Source organism: Staurois parvus, unplaced genomic scaffold (genome assembly GCF_062004578.1).
Source record: "Staurois parvus isolate SC_StPar_1 unplaced genomic scaffold, SC_StPar_1.0 ptg000599l, whole genome shotgun sequence".
NCBI lineage: Eukaryota > Metazoa > Chordata > Amphibia > Anura > Ranidae > Staurois > Staurois parvus.
Window position 1 is genome coordinate 194567 of NW_028318395.1, and position 24636 is coordinate 219202.

At 41.5% G+C, this 24636-nt stretch overlaps 1 protein-coding gene across 1 annotated transcript in view; it reads left to right on the forward strand.

Annotated features, from left to right (window-relative positions):
• The first annotated feature begins 13779 nt into the window (after positions 1–13779).
• LOC149449854 (interferon-related developmental regulator 1-like) overlaps positions 13780–24636 on the forward strand; it is a 47802-nt gene continuing 36945 nt past the window's right edge. The window contains exon 1 of the mRNA XM_089692660.1: positions 13780–14140. Coding sequence (XP_089548786.1) covers positions 14104–14140 — 37 coding nt within the window. The 5' untranslated portion in view covers positions 13780–14103. The remainder of the gene's footprint in view (positions 14141–24636) is intronic.

Here is a 24636-nt window from a genome sequence, read left to right on the forward strand (position 1 = left end):
CCAGGAAGATCAGAGAAGGTCTAAAGTTACCTGTGAGTACTGTTACAATTAGAAGACGCCTATGTGAAGCCAAGCTATCTGCAAGAAGCCCCCGCAGAGTCCCACTGTTGAAAAAAAGACATGTGCTGAAGAGGTTACAATTTGCCAAAGAGCCCATTGACTGGCCTAAAGAGAAAAGGCGCAACATTTTGTGGACTGATGAAAGTAAGATTGTTCTTTTTGGGTCTAGTGGCTGGAGACAGTTTGTCAGACGACCCCCAAACACTGAATTCAAGCCACAGTACACTGTGAAGACAGTGAAGCATGGTTGCGTAAGCATCATGATATGGGGATGTTTCTCATACTACGGTGTTGGGCCTATTTATCGCATACCAGGGATCATGGATCAGTTTGAATACATCAGAATACTTGAAGAGGTCATGCTGCCTTATGCTGAAGAGGAGATGCCCTTGAAATGGGTGTTCCAACAAGACAACGACCCCAAATACAGCAGTAAACATGCAACATCTTGGTTCCAGACCAACAAGATTGACGTTATGGAGTGGCCAGCCCAATCCCCGGATCTTAATCCAATAGAAAACTTGTGGGGTGACATGAAAAATGCAGTTTCTGAGGCAAAACCAAGAAATAGAGAAGAACTGTGGAATGTAGTCCAATCATCCTGGGCTGGAATACCTGTTCACAGGTGCCAGAAGTTGGTTGACTCCATGCAACACAGATGTACAGCAGTTCTCAGAAACAGTGCTTATACAACTAAATATTCATTAAGTTATTCAAAGGAAAGCAAAATCTTCAAACATTTTTCAGTTTATATAGTGAATGTTTGAGTTTGTAAAGAAGAATACAAACACTGCTATTTTTTTGAACAGTCTAATATTCACTTTTCTTCATTTTTTTTTAGAGGAACAACACAAATTTGATATATTTTTCTTCATGTTTTGATTTGGAATAGAATGTGTAGTGTTCCCAATGCATTTGTGTGTATGGAAATAAAAGCTATTAGAAGGATTTTGAGCTTTACTCACTTTTTTCAACACACTGCTATTATTTTGAACACAACTGTATACAGTATATTGTACATTCACATCAGTCCCTAACCCTCAAGGTATGTACAATGTAAGATTCCTAACTTACATTCATACATACACATACTAGGACCAATTTAGACAGGATCCACTTAACCTACCAGCATGTCTTTAGAGTATATATATATATATTCCACAGGGGACTGTGAATGTATTTTATTTGGGCACAGAGCACTTTCAACTAATCATGTTTACATCACCATGGATAGAACGTTTATTTGGATACTTTGGATATTGTTTATATATATATTTTTTGAATTCTTTGGATCATTTTTGTACATTTTTAAGCACTGTTTAAAAAATATTTTCTGAATGGTAGAAAATAAGCTAAAATGACAAGATGGTGCAGTTTATTCCCCTTGATAGAGCCTGTTCTTCAACAGATTAGAGACCATATTCAGATAAATTTAAGACAATACTAGTGGTTATTGAAGCAGCGTGACAAGAATGATGTTTCCTACCTTTCCTGAGGTTATAAACCTCAGAAATGAAATATGAACAAACCATATCCCTCTATAGTGTGTGCTTGTCTTAATCCAGAGCACTAAGTGTAATTTCTGTCTGCTACCTCATTCCTCTGCTATAAGCATGAGTCACGTTTGATGAGTTTTCCTGATATCAATGGGAAAATGGTGACAGGGGAGGGCACAGCCTGTGATTGACAGCCTCAGCTCTGTACCTGCTGTGGAAGAGGGATGTGCCCCTTCAATCGGCTTGCAGAACTCTCCTGATATAACTTCAGCTCCCCACCTCCTGCTTTTCAGAACTAAGATATCCTGTGAAAATTCTGCACTTTGAATGGATGTAGAGAGGACTGTAGGTAAACAGGTACAGCTATGTAGGAGGATTTAAATAATGAACCTTTTCCTTCACCTATACTCCGAAACCCATATATAAGAATACAAAATCAATAATATAAATCTACCTTAATCCAATCAAATAAATAAAATAAAATAAAATGCTTCAAAATAATACAAAAATTGTCCAAAAGTAATAAAAATCCAATAAGTCAATAGTCCACCAAAAGTATCTCAATCCAGTATGTTGAACTTTCAATGTTCCATTCCGAACCTCGTGATACCTCGAAAAAATAAACTATAATAGTGTATTACCTTCTAAATATCATATAAATGTATATACCTTAAACGTATGTATATACTAAATCAGTGCAAACAATATAAATATGTGCACCAAAATATACTCAGATTCAACTGTGAGTGACACGTGAATCATGCAAACAGCATTCCGTGTACACTTCAACAATAAGTGAAAAATAAGTAGTGTACACTCCAAAAAAAAAAAAATATATATACAATTAATTTAAAATTGTAATAAATAAATAAGATGATATAAATACATAAATCTATCAAATAAATAAATAAAGTGAGACAAATCAGTTAATACAGTGAACACTCCAATTAATACAGTGAACACTCCGCGACCACCTCCAAATAGTGAGATTGAATGCAATTACCCTCAGGGAGTAATATCAAGCTTATTTGGATGTTCTTGATATATATAGCAACCACTTCCAGGCTTTCATTCACTTAAGTTGCCAATCCTCCATATTCCTCATAAAGTAAAAAGGAGACTTATGTAGTATATATTTTGAAGTATAAAGACATTTTAATATAATATCTTACATTGGGGTAAGTAAAAATCAGCTTTGTGCCAACAGTATAGGTGAAGGAAAAGGTTCATTATTTGTATCTGCTTTCAAGGGTGAAAGTGTCACTTTTCTTTAGGGGTGATTGTAGTGGGTATTTCACTAATTTTAGGGTTTGCCGAGTGATCATTACTTACTGTTGTAGGAGGATTTGTTTCATCTCTGTGTATCACCAGTGGCCAGTCCCTTCACTGGATGTATGTAAGGGTTTACATCCACTTTGATCTCTTTTTCTGTGATTTCTGTATCTCTCCTTGGTGGGGGGGCCTGACTTGACTAACATGAGAGGAGGTCCCGGAGGGGTAGGGGACTGAAGTGCTATCCCCAGTGTCAGAAAAGCTGAATCTATTTGTGGATTCATAGATGTTGAGGAATGTCTCAAAATGGAATGAGGATTGCCCTTAGGGTGTGTCTTCCTAAAAGTTCTAGAAAACATATTCCAATTAAAAACTTTCCCCTCCCCATAATCTAGTTTGTCCTGTTTAAACTTGAACTCAGTGACCTCATCTTCTAAATTGTCAATGGATCTGTTAAATATATCCTGTCCTAATTTAAAGTCAGGCATATCCTGGAAGCTTTCCAGTTTTCCCTCTATGTTTAGCCGCTCCTTTTTAGTGTTTTCTTATAACCGATGATGAGTCTCATCAAATACTGTGATGCTTCATCCTGAACTGAGGACAGCACAGTGGCTAAATGGTTAGCACTTCAGCCTGGCAGTACTAGGGTCGTTGGTTTGAATCCCAGCCACAGCACCTCCTGCCTGGAGTTTGCATATTCTCCCTGTGTGGGTTTCCTCCGGGTACTCCGATTTCCTCCCACACTCCAAAGACATGCTGGTAGGCTAATTGGATCCTGTCTAAATTGGGCCTTGTATATGAATGTGAGTTAGGGACCTTAGATTGTACACCCCTTGAGGGTTAGGGACTGATGTGAATGTACAATATATATGTAAAGCGCTGAGTAAATTGACGGTGCTATATAAGTACCTGAAATAATAATAACTTTAGTCCCTCTTGTCTTAAATTCTTCATCAATCACTTGAAAGGTAGGAAATGTCTTAATCCTCAGTCCCCTAGGGATCCCATTCTTTTTGAGGTATTCCTCCAAAGAGGCTACATCCCACCATAGATGTGTCTCATTACTTGCAAGTTTATGAAGACTTCTAAACAAATTATGACGTCTGATTCAATTTTTTACTCGGCTACAAATATGGCTTTTCTGTGTGTGTTTCTGTCCAGTTTCCTGTTAGTACCCCATGTGTTCCTACTAGGTCTAGTGCTGGCAGGTAGAGTCTGTGCCATGTTGTAATGCTGGCAGTAAGCCTGCTAACAATAATCAATAAATAATACACAGAGCTGAAGTGGTGGTAAAATACTACAAGTAATAAAACTATAATAAGAGGAAAATCAAAACCGATACTTGTATCCTCAAAAAATCCTCAGAAGGTCATTGAAAAGAAGTGTCCATGAGTGAATACCATACATAAAATAAATAAGAGATAACCTGAAATAAAGAATGCAGTATGTGAGAGAAGTGTAAGACTAAATAAGCCTAGAGACTACTAAACAGGTGATTGGAGAGATTGGAGGTGCTGAGAAGTGAATATCATGAAAAAAATAAAATGGGTATAAAACCAACTTAAAAAATGAAAATTAATGTAAAGTTGAAATATACTGGGGTTGATTTACTAAAACTGGAGAGTGCAAAATCTGGTGCAGCTATGCATGGTAGCCAATCAGCTTCTAATTGGGATTCAGATTGGGATTTTTTTTTCATCAAAGACATGTAGCAGAATACATTTCGTCTAAAATTTTTTTGGAGTAGTTTGTTTTTACATTTTTTATTAAATATGTTTTATAGCAGAAAGTAAAAAAAAACAAAACTTTTTTTTTTTCACAATTTTCGGTCTTTTTTTATTTATATCGCAAAAAATTAAAAACCCACCAATGATCAAATACCACCAAAAGAAAGCTCTGTTTGTGTGAAAATGATATAAATGTTGTTTTGGTACAGCATGACCACAGTTAAAGTAACGCAGTGCAGTATAACAAAAAATGGCTTGGTCATGAAGGGGGTAAAATCTTCCAGAGCTGAAGTGGTTAAAAAATGGTACAGTGCTAGTAACAAACACAAAAGATCAACGTTGTAACCAATACTACAATTCCCATATACTTAAAAAAAGTTAAAATATTAATAAATAAAACATGTATCTTGACAAAATTCATGTGCTTGTGTGTTTTTTTTCTTATATATATTATAACAATCAAAATGCTGGATCCATCTTGATCTCATACTTTTCTTTTAAGAAAATGTATATCTGAAGCATATAAAGAAATGAAGTGATTGGCAACATTCATAATTGTGTATTTGTTTATATTAGAAATATGATCCCTTATCTGATAACACAGACCAGTAGTTATCTGACCCACATACTGTACCTAGTCAGAAAAATGAATAAGTGTTTGCTAGGAAAAGAACTCCCATTAGTGTATGAAGTAACCACTCAAGTGTCTATATACTTGCAGCTTTAGCATCTGGGGCATTATACCTATAGACACCTTTGCTTTGTAGCCAAATCCCAGTATGGGGAAGAAAGGATAATAAACTAGGTTGAAAACATGTTGTATAATGTGGGAGCCTTCCTAGCCACAAATCCTGTACTACTCAATATACACTATATTGGCAAAAGTATTGGGACGCCTGCCTTTACACGCACATGTACTTTAATGGCATCCCGGTCTTAGTCCGTAAGGTTCAATATTGAGTTGGCCCACCCTTTCCAGCTATAACAGCTTCAACTCTTCTGGGAAGGCTGTCCACAAGGTTTAGGAGTGTGTCTATGGGAATGTTTGACGAGTCTTCCAGAAGCGCATTTGTGAGGTCAGGCACTGATGTTGGACGAGAAGGCCTGGCTCGCAGTCTCCGATCTAATTCATCCCAAAGGTGTTCTTTCGGGTTGAGGTCAGGACTCTGTGCAGACTAGTCAGGTTCCTCCACCCCAAACTTGCTCATCCATGTCTTTATGGACCTTGCTTTGTGCATTGGTGCACAGTCATGTTGGAAAAGGAAGGGGCCATCCCCAAACTGTTCCCACAAAGTTGGGAGCATGAAATTGTCCAAAATGTCTTGGTATGCATCACTGGATGCATCACTAGAACTAAGAGGCCAAGCACAACCCCTGAAAAACAACCTCACGTTATAATCCCCCCTCCATCAAAATTTACACTTGGCACAATGCAGTCAGGCAAGTACTGTTCTCCTGGCATCCACCAAACCCAGACACGTCCTCTGATTGCCAGACAGAGAAGCGTGATTCGTCACTCCAGAGAACACATCTCCACTGCACTAGAGTCCAGTGGTGGCATGCTTTACACCACTGCATCTGACGCTTTGCACTGCACTTGGTGATGTAAGTCTTGGATGCAGCTGCTCGGCCATGGAAACCCATTCCATGAAGCTCTCTACACACTCTTACTGTGCTAATCGGAAGGCCACAAGAAGTTTGGAGGTCTTTAGCTATTGACTGTGTGCTTCAGCATGCACTGACCCCGCTCTGTCATTTTACGTGGCCTACCACTTCATGACTGAGTTGATTTTGTTCCCACTTGCTTCCACATTGTTATAATACCACTAACAGTTGACCGTGAAATAGTTAGTAGCAAGGAAATTTCACAGATGGACCTATTGCACATGTGGCAAACTATCATGGTACCATGCTTGAATTCACTGAGCTCCTGAGAGCAACCTATCCTTTCACAAATGTTTGTAGAAGCAGTATGCATGCCTAGGTGCTTGATTCTATACACCTGTGACTATCACCTGAATCCAATGATTTGGAGGGGTGTCCCAATACTTTTGTCAATATAGTGTATATTTATATGCCGGGTCACCGTGTAAGATGGGTAATTAATTCTTCATGATGTGTCTGATTTCCTGAAATTCAGTGCTGTAAGGTGTAGAAAAGACAACAGGCTGGGCCTCTCCCTTGGTGCAATGATGGGATATACTCTTATGGTTATTATTATAAGAGAGTTCACCAGCAGATCACTAGTGATGTTTTTGACCTTCTATGGCACTATCTGAAAAGATAATTTATTATAACCTCTCTCTTCAAATTGATCTTCCATGAGACCTGCCTCCCTATCAAAGTCTTGGAGACTAAAACAATTGAGCCTAATTCTGATAAACTGTCTCTTGGGAATACACAATCAGCAGTTACTTTTAGTGAAAACAACATGCAAAAAACAATACTTTCAGAGATAAGGGTAGCTGAATTAAATGCAAATATTGACTTTGGTTTGGTGAACCTATTGTATTTAGTATAATCAACAATCTCATTAGCTAATAGATATATTTAGAAGTAGGCAGAGAAAAACTGACTGGTTTCAGCCCATGTGTACCCAGTGTAAGGTTTGCATATATCTTAATCTTCCTGTATCTTTTGCTCAGTTTAAACACCATATGTTTGTGACAGGTTTTCCTAAACTGGTTTCAACAGCCCCCTGTGAAGTGTAGGACTGAACTATGAACTATAACACAAACTCTTTAATTTATTTGTAAGTTTTCAAATGCTGGTCTTATGAAATAACTTGAACCTAAGATATTGTCCAATGTTACATTATAGAACCAAAACGGTTAATATTATTGGATTGTTATATTATTTATTTATTTCAGGCATTTCTAAAGCGCTGACAATTTATGGAGCAATTTGTATATGGTACATTCACATCAGTCCTTGCCCTCAAACAGTTTACAATCCAAAATCCCTATTACATCAACATACATACACATACTAAGATCAGTTACAGAATAGGACCTGGTTCACACTGATGTGACTTGGTTCGCACTGCATCGTATGACAATAAAAATAACATTGCTTCCAATGGTGCCCATTCACATCAATGCAGCATAGTTGCGATGTGATCTTGGGAAAGGTTCCTGTGCTACTTTGGTGGGATTTACATACAACATGCAAACCCCATCCAAAGTGCAACCAAAGTCGCATAAAAGTCACACTACTTAATCACACTACAAATCGAGTAAAAATTGTTTCACAGTAGTGTGAACTGAGCCTTACCCTACCAGCCTGTTTTTGGAATATGAGCAAATACCAGAGTACCTAGAGGAAACATACACAAACACAGAGAGAACATGCTAATTCCTTGCAAGTAGTGTTCTGATTTGGACCCTAGTGCTGCAAGGCAGAAGTGCTAACCACTAAGCCACTGTGCTGCCAATACTGTTGGAATGTGATGTGTATCTGAATGAAGACAGTGTAATTTTTCTACACACATTTTGCAGTTCAATACACCTTCTGCCCTTCTGAATACCCTTATACAACATAGAATCTTGTTAGTGCATGCCTACTAAAAACTAAAATACCAGCTCATAATGTGACATGACTCCCCATTATTTAATCTGAAGGAAACATACACATAGCCATACTTTATCCTCAGCATCAAAATTTTGACTGCTAAACTCTCTTTTGTATTCTAACTGTAGACAAAGCTAACAAGAATTCATCTATAAATGTATGTCTGTGAAAAGTTTTACCTTGCCTTCTTATCTCATGGAATGTCCTGCAACTGTTGACTTGGAATATGAAGAGACATGTTTGACAAGATGGTAAGGAAAACTGGAATTATATTCCACAGCATAGTAAGAGAAATCACTGAACCAAAGGTATGTAAGTTATTCCCTTGTTGTTCATGAGACTAGTAACTATAAATGAATAGAGTCTCTGGGGCTCTCTGGTTACCGGGGAGCTTCTTCTCCACCCAGAAACTACACAACAGTTACATAAAACACACAGGCACGGCCTGAACTGTTTGCTCTGTTACATATTTTGAAGACAATACATGTAATCTTAAAATATTATTATTGCGCCTACTATATATTGAAATATTAAATTACTGTATCTATGTGACTGAATACTTGTGCTAAATTACATTGCATAATAAGCTGGTTTTATATAAATGGTGAAAACACTGTAAATAAAATAATGTAAAGACTTTATAAGGAATAAAGCAGACATTTAAACTCTATGAATGATGTTGATTTAACTGATTACAGGACAGGTCCTAAAGTTCAATACTGTAGGTGTTAAAGGTATTTTTCTGCTACAGGATGGCTCTGGACATTTAAATCAGACTGTGCTGTATATAATCCACTTGCAGGCAGACAAAGGTAACAATAGAAAGCACAAGAAAATGGGAAGTATTGTTTTAGCACATAATAGAGTGAATTGACTAAGGCAGGCGATAAATTATGCAATTTACTTTCCTTCCACCATGAGTGGAAGAAAGAATTTTTTTTTATTTCCCCATCAACACAGTCAATGTTAATGGGCAAATAAACACAGCAGCACTATTGTGCTCTGCAGGTGGGGAGCCTTCACTGCTGGAGAACACAATGATTAGTATTGCTGGCTATAGCCAGTGGCACTAATTGTTCGGGAAAAACCCGATCAGCTGGTTGTACAGAAGTTGATTGATAGTTGAATTTTGATCCATGTTTGGCTGCTTAAAGTGATATTAAAGGTTCAGTTTAAAAAAAAACATATGTTATATTTATCTGTTCTGTGCAATGGTTTTGCACAAAGCAGCCCCAATCCTCTTCTTCTTGGATCCCCCACCGGAGCTCCTCCCCTTGATCAGTGCCCCTAATAGCAAACTGCTTGTTATGGGGGCACTGGCATGCGCTTGCTCCCAAGCCCAGCTCTATGCATCCATAAGACATACAAAGCATTGGCACAGAGCAGGGAGGGGGGAGGAAGCAGCACACAGAAGGGTTTTTAACCTTCATGAACAGAATGCATGAAGGTAAAAAAAACCTTCTACCTTTACAACCACTTTAAAGTAAACCTACAGTCTTGTTTTTTTTTGTTCTTAAAAATAAAGAAGATGTTATACTTACCTGCCCTGTGCAATGGTTTTGCACAGAGCAGCCCTGATCCTCCTCTTCTCAGGTCCCCCACAGGCTCTCCCGGCCCCTCCCTCCTGTTTGGTGCCCCCATAGCAAACCATTTGCTATGGGGGCACCTGAGCAGGTGTGCTCCTGAGCTGCGGTTCTGCATGTCCATTCACACACACAGCTGCAGCTTGGCCCTGCCCCCTCCCTCTCCTGACTGGGTCACTGGCTGTGATCGACAGCAGCTGGAGCCATTGGCTCCAGCTGCTGCCTCAGCCAATCAGGAGTGAGAGTCCCCGGAGAACCGAGGCTCTTGTGGACATTAAACGATCAAGACAGGGCTCAGGTAAGTGTTAGGGGGGCTGCTACACACAGAAGGTTTTTTACCATCATGCATAGATTACATGAAGGTAAAAAACCTTGAGACTTTAGAAGCACTGTAAGTCTACCCATACACACAGAGGGGTCAATTTACAAAAAAAATGCTTTCTGAATGTCTCAGCATTTGTGAAAAATAATGTCTGCAATGTTTGTCATATGTGTGAAATGTCAGGCCCAGCTTGTTGTCTTTCACAGGGTGAATGTATCATTCCCTAACATTTGATATTGCTCTAGGATTACATATGTGCAGGTGGTGCCGCTTCGGATCTGCACGAAAATCCGTGCAGCCGCACCACCCGCACAGAGAAATGCGGACCCGTGGGCGGGTGCCATTAGTTCTAATGGCACACCGCCCGCACTGGAAAACGCAACCGTACTAGGAACCGAGGTTCCCGTGCGGGCTGCGTTTTCCAAAGAAGTGCAGGGACTTCTTCCCTGCGTGTCACGGGCAGGGAGTCCATTCAAATGAATGGGCTCTCGTGCACGTGCAAAATGCAGCCCGCGCGGCCGCATAGATGTGAACCGGGGGTTAAGAGCTGGTTCACACTGGAATCGCAAAGAAGAAGTCTGCGTTTAGAATAGTGTGGTGGGGGAGATCCCTGCATCCATATCACTTGTGTTGATGCTGGGATCTGTCAGTTTTTTGAAGAAAAGAAAAATATTTCCATGTATTCCTAGCTTTACTAAGCTTATCTTCACAGGGTGCTTTACTGCGTGTCACAGGCAAGTCCATGTTTTCCCGGCACAGGAGTTGCGTGCATCCCCGTGCTGGCAGCTCATTCATTACTATTGTGTCACGTGACTGCACAGACACAGCCGCTATGTCCTAATATCACAAGGGAGTGACTGTGGGTCCCTGAATGCCCCTTGAATGCGTTTTGGGAAAGCGCACTCACCACATGTCTTATTAGGACACAGCAGCTGTGCAGCCTGCAGTCGCGGGTCCCAAATGAAATGAAGGGGAAGCTGGCACAGGAATACACGCAACACCTGTGCATCCCCGCAGTGGTGTATTTATATCATGTGTTGCTCTAGGCAACAATCAAATCAGGTGTCACCAGCACCAAACTACCCCCCGCCGCTGCCTCCACCACAAACCCCCCCTCCCCATTTTTCTTTCTTGGGAGAGTGCATGTGATCAGTACATGGCCAATCAGCACTGTCCAGACAGAGGTCAGGGGTCCTGCATCCTCCTGGAGAAGAATGACAACTCCTCCTACAAGCTTTAACCAGTGCTCTGCTGGACACTGATAGAAGTCACAAGACTGCTCTAACTGCTGATGAGAAAAGGTATTTAGCAGTTTATATTTACTAAAATAACTGCACTTTCATGTTCTGTGTACTGTGGGAAACCAGGTATAGTGAATGCAAGGTCCTGGGTTTAATAACACCCTTTGCAATGACAGAAGCAGCCGGCCATCCCTGTTTCCTCCGACAGTGCACAGCCTTCTCCAGATCTCATGGCAGAGCTGACCAAGTCCCCATCCCTACCACTTGTGTTCCTTCTTCTGGGGGGCGGCGGCGCCCCCTGAAAATTGCCGCCCTAGACAAACGTCTTGTTTGCCTCGTGGTAAATACGCCTCTGCATCCCCGTGCCAGTAAAGGATGGCCCTGCACTGAAGACACATGTCTGTGACCTGTGTGAATGGAGTCTTAAAATAAAACCAAATGCAAAACTTTTTAGTGTTGGACAAAGTGGAGGGGAATTAGAACACCTGTCAGGTTTATGTTGCTGGGTCCCTGTTGGGGAGATTTATGCAGGCCATAGATGGGGAGAAAAACGGCCGATTTTTCGTCCGAAAATAAAACCGGCCGATTATCTTATCGTTAGTGGACGATTTTGTCGGCCGTTTTTCGTGTATTTTGGACTTTCAGATTATCGGTGATGTTGGAAAATTTTCGAAAAACGCCCGACTTTATCCTCATTGATGGTCAAAAACGAACGATCGTTTTCCGAAAAAGGATCACAAAGGTCACAAAATGACATCATTTCCCGTTATAGGTTACTCATTAATCGGCCGATTTTCGTAATAATTGGTGGTCAGGTAAGTTTTTTAGACCGACCGATAGTTCGTTAATCGGCCGAAAATCTGCCGTTTTTCTCCCCATCTATGGCCTGCATTACTCTATTTGCCCTGATGAATGTTACCAGTGAAATAAAACCCCAAATTTCAGGTGGTCACCAGATCAGGAATAGAGGGGAATTCTCCCAGTGGGAACAGTTCTGGTGACTATCAGGGATTTCCTCACTTTGGAGGAATTTCCTCTCAATTCCTGTTGTGTCTATAGGACAGGATGTGATGGTAAATCTCCTCAATGGGTCACATATGGTAAGGGGTTATAACCCTTCCTTCCAAAATGAAAAATGAATTGCCGTCATTACTTTACAGTAACAGGTGTTTTAGTATTGTGCACAGATGCGAAACCAACATTATAATCATTTATTATTGACTTTAATGGCTTGCCCGCCACCCTATGGTAGAAGTACTGCTACAGGGCGGCAGGGCTGTGCAAAATCATGTATATATACAGTACATGATTTGCAATTTTGAGTAGGGGGTGCGCGTGCTGCCCTACCCATGCCGCCATTGGAGGCTAAGGATGTCAATCACCGGGTCCCGGCCAGAGATTCCCCACTGATCGCTGTGTAAAGCTGACAGTTGAGAACACAGGCCTCTCTCCTGTCAGCAAGGACATGCTGGTTTGTATTTCTCTACACAGCAGAGAGATACAAAGCAGCATGTTTCCCAAGTAAAACAGCACAGCAACACATATTAAAACACAACACAGCACACAGTTATCCCTTTGATCGCTCAAGATGTTAACACCTTCCTGCCCAGTGTCAGTAGTACAGTGTTAGTGCTTTTTATTAGCTTTTTTATCACTGTATCAGTGTCAATGGGGATGTCAGTGGCAGTTAACCAGTTCCCCCCCAGTGTCAGAATGCCTGCAGCAGTCTTGCAATAAGTTGCTGATCACCGCCATTACTAATATAAAAAAAAAAAAAAAAATTCCAGTATATATACCGCCATTTGTAGATGCTATAACTTTCACATAAACCAATAAATTTACACGTAGTGGGATTTTTTTTTAGCAAAGACGTGTAGCAGAATACATTTTGGCCTAAATTTATGAAGAAATTTGATTTTTAAGTTTTGTTCTTGGATATGTTTTATGGCGAAAAAGTGAAAAGTATTTTTTTTCAAAATTGTCGGTCTTTTGTTTATAGCACAAAAAATAAAAAAACACACAGGTGATCAAATACCACCGAAAGAAAGCTCTATTTGTAGGAAAAAGGGACGGAAATTTAATTTATTTACAGCGTTGCATGACCGCGCAATAGTCAAAGTAACGCAGCGCTGTATGGCAGAAAATGGCCTGGTCAGGAAGGGTGGTAAATCCGCTGGAGGGAAAGTGGTTGATATCCCATTAAAACCCCAGACTTCTAGCACTTCCTCTATGTGTGACTGAATTCATCCTCTCACACCTCGGCCCTTTGTGTATTATTGGTAATGTCTAACAGTAATATGGTGCTGCTAATAGAGATTAGTGCAAACATGGCAGTGCTGGGCTTGTTAGTGGACATGGCCCGTGTTGTACACCGTTATGAAGAGAACACATTCCTTCCATATTGTTTTAGTCACACACACGAGAACGAGCTCAGCCTGTTCCCTCGGTGTCACACAACAGCCGCGTGCACCATGCGACCAATTCCCGCACCCCAATTGGATAATCCCTTCGTCCTCCCGGGCTGACGTCACGTGCAACTCTATAAAAGCAGAGCGACGGCGCCCAGTATTTAATCCTGAGGTGTTGAGAGATAAAATGTGTCGTCTTCATATACAGCTATTCACCGGAGTTACAGTCGCCAATCCCACGAATAGACACCTCGAACCTCTACCGATAGCCCATTTTAGCCGTATTCCTGAGAGACGCTTTAGTAAAAAGTGCTCATCTATCGGCTGATTCCTACTACACCGAGGCGATATACAAGGAAATCACCGGCTTCGCCGGACACCGGGAACCAGAGCGGAGAGGAGCAGTTACTGTGGGGCGGCAGACATGCCTAAACCTAAAAAGAGGAGCGCCAGAGCCGCGGGTGAGTGGGGGACATCGGGTGTATAACAGGCCTGGGGTGTGTGGCGCATGGAATGCCGGGGATGGTAGTTCTCCCGCGCTCACTCCAGGATTCCATCACGTGGTAGGCGGGCTGGGCCCAAACTACATTTCCCACAAGCAGCGGCCTGATTAAGCCGGTATTTGTCCGCTTTCCAGGCTGTGAGGTGGCGAGGTCGCTTGGAACACACTTGGCGCCCTGTGAACTGCTGTTGCCGGTTTCTGTATCGGATTCCTTTGCTCTTTACTACATTATACAAATATTCTAACAACTTCCCTACCTGGCCAATTCTGACCTTTCTCTCCCACGTGTGCTTGATGTGATTCTGTGAAATCAGTATGTTGGAGAACCTTTTTTTTTTTTTTAGCAGAGACCCTAGAAAATAAAATGGTGCAATTTGTTTACAACATGGTATTTGCAGTTTGTTCAAATGCTATGTTATAGGTTTTTTGCTTTCTTTTTGTTTTGGTTTGTTTTTTAGTTTTGTTTTTTTTTTTTTGCTTTGGGGGGGGGGGGGTTGTTTGGTTTAGGGGGGGGGGGGGTTTGTTTGGGTTTTTTGTTTGTTTTTTAGCACAAATAAACTTTAATACGTTTTATTGCACACAAACTATACCTATTGTGTTAAAATATAAAGTATGTTCTGCCCCATAAATAGATGCCTAACATTTCACACTTTCAAATTGTGTGCATCTGTGGAACGGCGCCAAGCTACAGTATCTCCAGAGGTGATGCTTTTTAAAGCCTTTACAGGTTGCCAGTTTAGTTACATGGGAGGTCTAGAGCTAAAATTATTGCCCACGCTCTGATGTTCCTGATGCCTCAAGTCTGGTGCAATCACCATTTACATATGCATAGATTTGCATATGTGTGGGTAGGGGGTGCATTTGTCCCCCCATTTTATTTGAAACTTTTATTTTTATTTTTTTTTTGTCTTTTAACCACCGCCCGCCATATAGTAATATGACGGACGCAAGGTGGTTCTCTTGTTCTGGGAGGACGTCCTCCCATTATAACCATGCATGTGCTCTCCCAAAGCGTCCCTCGGACACAGCGGATCACCGATCCACGGAAAGAGCCGAAGAGGTCGGCTCGGTCATGTGATCAGCTGTGTCCAATCACAGCCGATCACATGTAAACAGGGAAATGCCGGTTATCAGCATTTCTCTCCTCTTGAGCTGTCACGCTGACAGCTTGAGAGGAGAGCTGGTAATTGGCATTCCGCGGAGGGGACATGTACACTGATCATGAGAGCACTGATGATCAGTGTAGCCCCAGCAGTGCCACCTGTCAGTGTCCATCAGTGCCACATCAATGCCACATATCAGTGCCTACCAGTGCACATCAGTGCCCATCTGTGCTGCCTTTCAGTGCCCATCAGTGCAGTCCATCACTGCAGCCTCACTAGCGTACATCAGTGAAGGAGAAAAATCACTTATTTACAAAAACTTTATAACATAAACTAAGATTTTTATTTTTCAAAATTTTCAGTGGTTTTTGGTTTAAGAAAAAATAAAAAAACCCAGAGTTGATTAAATACCACCAAAATAAAGTTCTAGCTGTTACAAAAAAAGATAAAAATTTCATATGGGTAGTGTTGCATGACCGCGCAATTGTCATTCAAAGTGCAACAGCGCTGAAAGCTGGAAATTGGCCTGGGCAGGAAGGGGGTATAAGTGCCCTGTAGGCTTGTGGTTAACCACTTGCCCTTCTGAGTATTTACCCCCCTTCCTGACCAGGCCCCTTTTTGCTATACAGTGCTGCTCTTTCAACTGGTAATTGTACGGTCATGCAATGCTGTACCCAAACGTTTTTCACACACAGCTTTCTTTCAGTGGTATTTGATCACCTGTGCGTGTTTATTTTTCACGCTATAAACAAAAAAACCAAACATTTTGAAAGTTTTTACTTTTGGCTATAAATAAAATGTCTACTGACTCAACATGCCTCTCTGCAAATAGTTTGGGGTGGCTACTTTCCAAAAAGGGGTTATTTTGGGGGGTGGGGGCATTTTATGCCCAGCATTAGAAGTTTATACCACATGTCACTTCTAACCACCTGAAGGCAAAGCCTTTTTCTGACACCTTTTGTTCACATGAAAAAAATTCAGTATTTTTTGCTAGGAAATTACTTTAAAGCCTCAAACATGCTTTTTTTTAAAGCAGACACCCTAGTGAATAAAATGGTGGGTGCTGCAATTTTGTGTCATAGTACTCACGCAGCGATTTTTTTAAATGCAAATGTTTTGAAAAAAAATACTCGCTTTTAATGCAGAAAACACAATATATTGGCCAATTATTTTGTAACATATAAAAAATGATGGTATGCTGAGTAAATAGATACCAAACACGACATGCTTTAAAACTGCGCATGCCCCGTGCAATGGCAACAAACTGCATACATTTTTCATATCCACAGGCAAGGTCTAGTGCTAGAATTACTGTCCTTGAGCTGACATTCACGGCAATGCCTCACATGCATGGTGAAACCACTGTTTACATACTGGCACAGGGTCAATGCTCGTGGGTGAAGGGGGGTGGTGTGAGGTTGCTTTCCCCCAATTTGATTTTTTTAAAATTTTAAGTGTCACTTCATGTTAAATTATTTTTTTATGCTATCACAGGGAATGCAAATATCCCCTCTAACTTCAATGGGCATTGTCATATATTCTTTTTTGAGAAATGTGGGGTATCAGACTCCAGATATTTCCTCTGCCCTTACATTATCTAATCTCGCCAAGATTGGTGTGATCAGATGCTTTCCCAATTTACAAATGGCGCTGTATATATCCTGCAAAACTGAAGAGATAAAATGCCCGTAGCTTCCAATTTCTATAGAGCTGCTTGGCACCATTCTGATCTCCTCTATGGTCATCAGAAACAACTCTATGGTCATCTGGCAGAAACACCGGCTGCATTCTCAGGTTCCCCCGATGGCACGGGATTGCCCAAGAAGGCCGTGGGAGAGGGGAGGGCATTTTCTTCTGCTGCTTGTAAAAGCAATCCTGCAGCTAATTAGCCACTAGGATTGCTTTTATATGAAAGCCAATCGCTGGCTGAAAAAAACGATACCAGGATGATGCCTGCAGCTACAGGCATCATCCTGGTATAACGACTCAGTCCAGTGATATAACAGTATGTCGCTGGTCCTTGTTGGATATATGGAGATAGATGGATAGAGTACATTTTTTTTTTTTTTTTTTTTAAGTTTATTATGCAGCCTGTAATCTCTGCCAGAAAGTGTGTGGATTTGAGGATTGGGCCACAGCACCTTCTGGATGCTAAAGGGCTGTGATCTCTTCCTGGCATTTTAGGAAGGTTCCAGTTGCTTTGTAAATTACAAAAGTGTTATATATAACCAATTGAAATAGACAGCTTTCCGTGAAACTAGGTACAGATTCATCATTTGGTCGTTGAAGTCCACCCCTCCCATGTTAAGGTTATAGTTGTGGACACTGGTTTCTCAACGCTAGATACCGTGTTAATTTGGACTGTTGCATCTGCGTGAATGGAAGACAGGACGAAAACATCCTGTTTGTCCTTCCACTTTACTGCGAAAAATTCATCAGTCCTCAAGCAGGCTTTCTTCCTCTTTCTAAGTCAGTTATTTGCAAACCGTTGGGGGAAGCCCCGGCGATTAGGTCGCATGGTGCCACATGCACCAATTCCAAGATTGCACAAATGTCTAAATAGTGGCACGCTTGTATACAAATTGTCCACGTATAAGTGGTGCCCCTTACGGAACAAACATGACACCAAGTCCCAATCTATCTTGCCACTGCTCCCCATATAGTCTGGGCAGTTGGGGGGGGGGGGGGGGGCTCTACTTTGCTGTTTCTTCCCTCATAAACCCTAAATTTGTACCTATAGCCTGTGGCCCTCTGAGCTTATAAAATTTTACCCCATATCTGGCACGTTTGCTGGGGATGTACTGTTTGAATGCAAGGTGGCTAGTAAAGTGAATGAGGGACTCATCCACACAGATGTTTTGCTGGTGTACACACCTATAAATTTCTCAGGTGGTTTGAGGGGCTGAATTTTATAGAGCCTGTCATGTTCAGGGTCACCCCGAGGATGACAGTGTTAACACTGAAATGCATGAAGCACATTATATCTATGACTGGTCATGGCAGCAGAGAACAGGCATATGATGAATCTGGTCTGTGGATCAATACAACTGCAACTCATTCTTTTTTTTCTAATGCCTATGTTGAGGGTTAGGCGCAAAAAAGTATATTTGGAAAACGTAATGGTTTCCATGCGAATGGTCTGGCAAGGTTTGAATTTGGGTTTGCGGCGATATATTGTTTAGCATATAAATTGTTTTGGCCCACAATCAAATTGTACAAATCTTCTGGGGAAAAACTGCTCCAAAAAATCAAGGGGAGTTAAATTTGCTGTTTCCACCTGAATTATGGGTTTGGCAGTGAATGGGGGAAGTACGGGTGCTGCAGAATTTGTGGGCTGCCAATCAGGATTTGCCAGCACGTCCAGAAGGATACCTAGGGGCTCTAGACCTGTGTGAATTATTGGTGCCTGTGGGACACTATTTGTGCTCGCCACCGCACCAGCTTGTACTACACTTATGGGACTTGCCACGTCACCAAGTGATACTGCAGTGCTGGTATAAAAAGACCAGGATGTACTAGGCTGCTGGTGCTCGCCACTTTGCCAAAAGGTAGTCTGGCACTCTGCTGCATATGAGACCAGTCATGCGATCCTAGCACTTCAGCTTCATGGGGTCAGGTACACATGATCTTAATGGGGACCTCTTCTCCGTCCTGAACTACCTGTGGGGGTGCCGCTGCTGTCTCCCAGTTTGTATTCCGAGGCTGATTGTGTCAGGGCGTCCTCCCCTTCGCTCTCACCTGACATGCTCAGAATCCTGTAGGCCTCTTCATTAGTGTACCTTTCGTTGGAGTACAGAGGGCCAATTCTAGCTTAAAGGTCCTTTTTCTGTATTGACTACTTGGAGTCCAAAAGCTGTATTTTTGTTTTTTTTGGGTATGCTGTGCCCTAGCTCCTCTCTCCATGACTATATTGTTCTACAAAATATGTTTAAGTGATTTGCACCCAATTTCTTCCTTCTCGCCAACACTGAAGAATTATACTCTGAATTGAAAAGCTAGTGCACCAAACCACCTTGTAACGTACCTGATAGACTGAATTGACAAGGTCGGCCTCACTTGTCACTAGCCCTGACCCCGCTGAGGTTGGAACAGAGGGAGTCTAGGGACCAGGGGGACAAGAGCGCCAGTGGTTGCTTGCGGCTCTTGCAGATGGTGACCTTGGTAGGCAGAGTATCCTCTGATTTGAGTACCGTAGTAGAAGACAGCAGGTTCTGGGTAATGCCTGATGTGCAGCAGAGCAATGTAGGTGGACAGGAGCAGGGTCATAGGATAGCCAGGGTCATAAAAAGTCAAGCGGTGTGGTACAGAATCAGTAGGAAAAGCCAAAGTCAGGAAGCAGGAGAGTAATCTGAGTCTGGTCAGGAACAAGCTGGGTCAGCAACAAGGAATCGTACAGGAGCAAGCAGGACACGGGGGAGCTGAAGACCAGTCGGCACTGAACCAGAGCAGAGACCCTCTTTAACCACTTGCCGCCCTGCCACTGTAGAAATACGGCGGCACTGGCAGGCAAAACCACGTTTTAAATCGCGTGTTATGTAAACGGGGCGTGCGTGAGGCACGCCGCCGCCCTATCTGTCCCACCGATTACCGCCGCGGATGTCAGTCGCCGGGTCACAGCCGGTCTTTACCGGCTGTTTCCCGGCGATCGGCGGCAAACAGTGACAGACAGCACAGCTGCAGTAGCTGTGCTGTCTGTCACTTCCCTGACAGCTCGAGGACGAGCTGATCGAGAGAAGAGTTTCTCTCAATCAGCCTTGTCCCGTCCAGCAGACACCCCCGCCCCCTAGTAAAACACTCCCCTCACTCAGATAACCCTTCCCTGCAAAATAAAGTTAACCCCTTCCTCCCCAGTGCCATTAGTACAGTGTCAGTGTTTTTGGTTTTTTTTGCACTGATCACTGTATTAGTGTTTTTTAGGGGGGTGTCAGTACCCCCAATGTCAGAATGTCCGCCGCAGTCCTGCCATTGGTCGCCGCCATAAGTCACTGATCGCCGCCATAATTCGCTGATCACCACCATTATTAGTATAAAAAAAACTAAAAATCCCAGTATCTTTCCCGCCATTTGTAAACGCCATAACTTTCACGTAAACCAATTAATTTACACGTATTTTTTTTTTTTTTAGCAGACATGTCGCAGAATGCATTTTGGCAGAAATTTATGACTAAATTTGATTTTTGCATTTTTTTTTTTTACTGGACATGTTTTATAGCAAAAAGTCCAAAATATAGTTTTTTTTCCTCAAAATTGTCAGCCTATTTTTTTTTTTTATAGTGCAAAAAATAAAAACCGCACAGGCGATCAAATACCACCAAAAGAAAGCGCAATTTGTGGGGAAAAAGATGATGTAAATTTCATTTATGTACCGTATTGCATGACTGCGCAATTGTCCGTTAAACTAGCGCAGCGCTGTATAGCAGAAAAATGGTGTAAATTGCAGTATCTATACCATAGTTTGTAGACGCTATAACTTTCACACAAAGCAATCAATATACACTTATTGGGATTTTTTTTACCAAAAACATGTAGCAGAATACATTTTGGCCTAAATTTATGACCAACTCTGAGTTTACTATATATTTTTTTTATAGCTGAAAGTAAAAAATATTGTTTTTCTTCAAAATTTTTGGCTTTTTTTTTTATAGCGTGAAAAATAAGCGCACAGGTGATCAAATTACACCGAAAGAAAGCTCTATTTGTGTGAAAAAAGGACGTAAATTTCGTTTGGGTGCAGCATTGCATGACCGCGCAATTATCAGTTGAATTAGTGCAGCGCCGAGTAGCAAAAAGAGGCCTGGTCATTAAGGGGGGTAAATCCTCTGGAGGTCAAGTGGTTAAATAGCCTGTCTGGTGCCAATCTTCGCCGTGCATGTGTGCAAACGCGCATTCCTGCGTGGCTGCGCACAACTGGCAGCTCTTCTGCGGAATCTTTCGCGCATGCGTGTTCCCGATTGCGATTCTTTTTGCCAGAAGTCCCTTACACGCCTGGACTTCCTCCACCACTGCCTAGGGATAAGTGGTTGCCACAGCTGAATTTAGGCAACTATTTTTTTTTGTATCATTCTGCATATACTTGGGAGTATTTATAGCAATCTTCTGCTCAGCTCACCTCATATAAATTATCTGGGCAATGAATGGTAATCTGAGCCCTTTGTACTTGTAAGATAATAGGCTGCCCCTTCTGTTTACAGATCATGTCTAACTATCACCTGGAATAATTTAGAATATTAACATTTATAAACATCAGCACATGGGAGTGAAAAATGTATGAAAAACGAGAACTTTCCTCGCTGTGTGAAGTGGTCATATTGTTATGAACGTCGCCTATTGTCTTGCACACCAATAAAAGCCAGATAAAAGCAAAAATGATACAATAAAATAAGGCCTAGGAATTAAATGCAAATGCAACCAATGCATATCAGAATGCTGCTTGGATCTGTTTTTATATGAGGAAAAAAATTGTTGAGACGCATGTAATTTTATCCAGTTTTTCTTGTCAGTTAAATGATGGCTGCAGAATAGCAGTATGGGCAAGAAGTATGAAGCAAAAAAATACTGCCCTTTCCATACATCTTGGAAATGAAGAAAAGTAGAAGTTATGTTAGTTTTTATTTAACTTTATTAGTTTTGAAAATAATTGATGTGTACAATAACAAAAATAGTTGAGTTATGTTCACTTGGTTAGCAGATTACTTGGCCCACATACAGAATCCATTAGGTTTACATGTCAATATACATAATCCACATACAGTTCAGTATACGTTCCATATGCATCAGTAAGTGCCTAAGAACTTCTGGATGTGTGAGAAGCAATGCCTCATGGGGCATGTAGTCCTGGGCAGGAGAAGTGATGTACTGGCTCTGTGCAGGGAGGATCGGCATATGAACAGAACCTGGAGGCTGATGGACGAGGTAAAATCAGAGCAGTGAAGTGTTCTTGAATTTTCCAGTGCTGTTAAGACCTTTGTGCTACTGTATTTGAGTGGCTAAGAATCTTGCTCCGATCATCTGTGCCTGCACTTGTGCATAGGCTGTCGTGGCCAAATGAGGGTGCTTTTTTTTTATTTTTTTTGCACTGAAGAGCTTCCAAGCCACTGAAAGACCAGCTTTGAAGCAGATGGAAGGAGTTTCTTTTTGATTAGGTCTCAATCACTAATTCTTTCATCTGCCTGGATCAAAGATTTGGAAGACTAAAAATGTTAACACCAGAGCAAATTATAAGTGTACAGGCTAAAGTACAGACAGGTGCTTGCTTTAACCTATTGCCAGATGCACTATAGCCTAATTGTGGCTACAGCGCGGTTGTCCAGTTCTGGGAGGGCATCATGTGACATCCTCCCAGAAAGCGCCCTCCCACATGCCCCCAGCGGTGTGCACCTGGCGCTCTGTGATATCTGTATCCTATGGATGCAGCTGATCATGTGATTAGGTAAAAGGCCAATCATAGCGGCCTTTTACCACATGATCATTTGTGTCCAATGACACAGCAGATCACCAAGTAAATACAGTTGCCTGTTATCGGCTGCACTTTCCTCATGCTGTCAGTGTGAGTAAAGTATTGCCAATCAACACTGATCAGTGCCTAGTTGTGTCACCAGTCAGTGCCCATCGTTGCATATCAATGCTCATCAGTGCTGCCTCTGTGCCCATCAGTGCAGTCTCAACACATCAGTGAAGGAGAAAAATTACTGGTTTGCAAAATGTTATAATAAACAAACTTTACTTTTTTTTTTAATTTTCTGCTTTTTGTTTATAGTGCAAAAAATAAAACTCCCAGTGGCGATTAAATACCACCAAAAGAAAGCTTTGTAGATAAAAATGTCATATGGGTACAATGTTGCATAACCGTGCAATTGTCAGTGTGAGAGCACTGAAAATTGGCCTGGGCACGAAGGGAGCAAGTGCCCAGTAGTTAAGTGGTTAAGGGAGATGGTGCAGCAGCAAACTACTTGGCTTACAACTAGAGTTGCTGAGCCCTCAACATCTGCAGCAAAAAGGGTAAAATGAGGGTTCTGTTACTAAAGTAGTTTTTTGTGGAGCAGCCTCTTGCCGAGAGGGAAACCCTCTATATGGAGGGTAAAAAAGAAATGGCAAACTAGCGAAATCCTAGTTTTCAAGTTTCTTGAACAGTGATGGTCCACTTTTGAGGAGAAATTGCATATTGAGGCTTTGATTCAATTAATCAAACAATCAAACTAGTTATGAAAAGAATCCCTGCAGCCCTAAACTTCATTACTATTGCAAGGGATGAGCCTTGTGATAGCTTGGTTAGTGACAGGTGCTTTGTTGGAAGATCGGGGGTCCTATGACCCTTATTTCTCTTATGCCCCCAAGGCAGCTGATCAAACACAAATCAGTTTGATCAGCTTCCTACCTGTCCATTAACGACCAGGTAAACTTGAAAATCATAGTCACTTTTGGTTTCATTCATCAGAGGAACAGATGTTCTTCCTTCTCCCCTGTGTTCAGCCAACCAGATTGTTTGCAGAGGTCCTGGCCTACCAGTGGAATGTAAGAGCCTGGTGTCAACAGCAAAGAAAATTTAGAGGAAGCTGAGAGCAATTGAAAGTACTTTTTCTGAGTTGAGACTAAATGTGCGACTAGTCTTATTTTTTTTTTTGTTACTATAAACTGACTTTGCAGATAACCACACCACTGTTTTTCCAACACTTGTCTACCAGTGTTGGAATGACCAGCTGGGAGTTTTAATTTGTTCAGCGGGCAATGAAATTTCAAGTAGAAGTAATTTAGGAGAACTATAATCTCTATTGCCTGTCCAAATGCATGCCCATCTGCAGTTGGATTGCTTTTTCAGAGAAGCACCAAAAGGAAATCTTGTAGCATGACTAAACCTATTGGCAGCTAGAGATGTCAGAGCTTGTTTTTAAGGTGGTTGTAAAATATCCATTGAAGAAAATGCCTCGGTTTATGAATTTTTTTCGCAATGCAAAGTTTGTCGTTGCCTGGTTTTTTTTTCATCACTATAGCTCACAGAATTGGCGGTCACTTTCCCCGGAGTTGAAGGAAAATTTCTTTAAAGAGACAAAGGAAACATTTTCTCTTAACTTGGGCAAATAAACGAAAAAAAAAATTTTTTTAGCTGGAGGGAAAGTGACAGCTGAATTTCTGAGCTATAGTGAAGAAAAGAAGCGGTAATTTTAAAAACCTGCACCCAAATTAAAAAATATGGCGTGGGGTCCCCTTTTCCATCCATACCAAACCCTTCGGGTCTGGTATGGATTTTGAGGGGAACTCCCACGCCAAAATTTAAAAAAAAAAAACAAATTTGGCGAGGGGGTCCCCCCCAATCTTTACCAGACCCTTATCAGAGCATGCAGCCCAGCAGATCAGG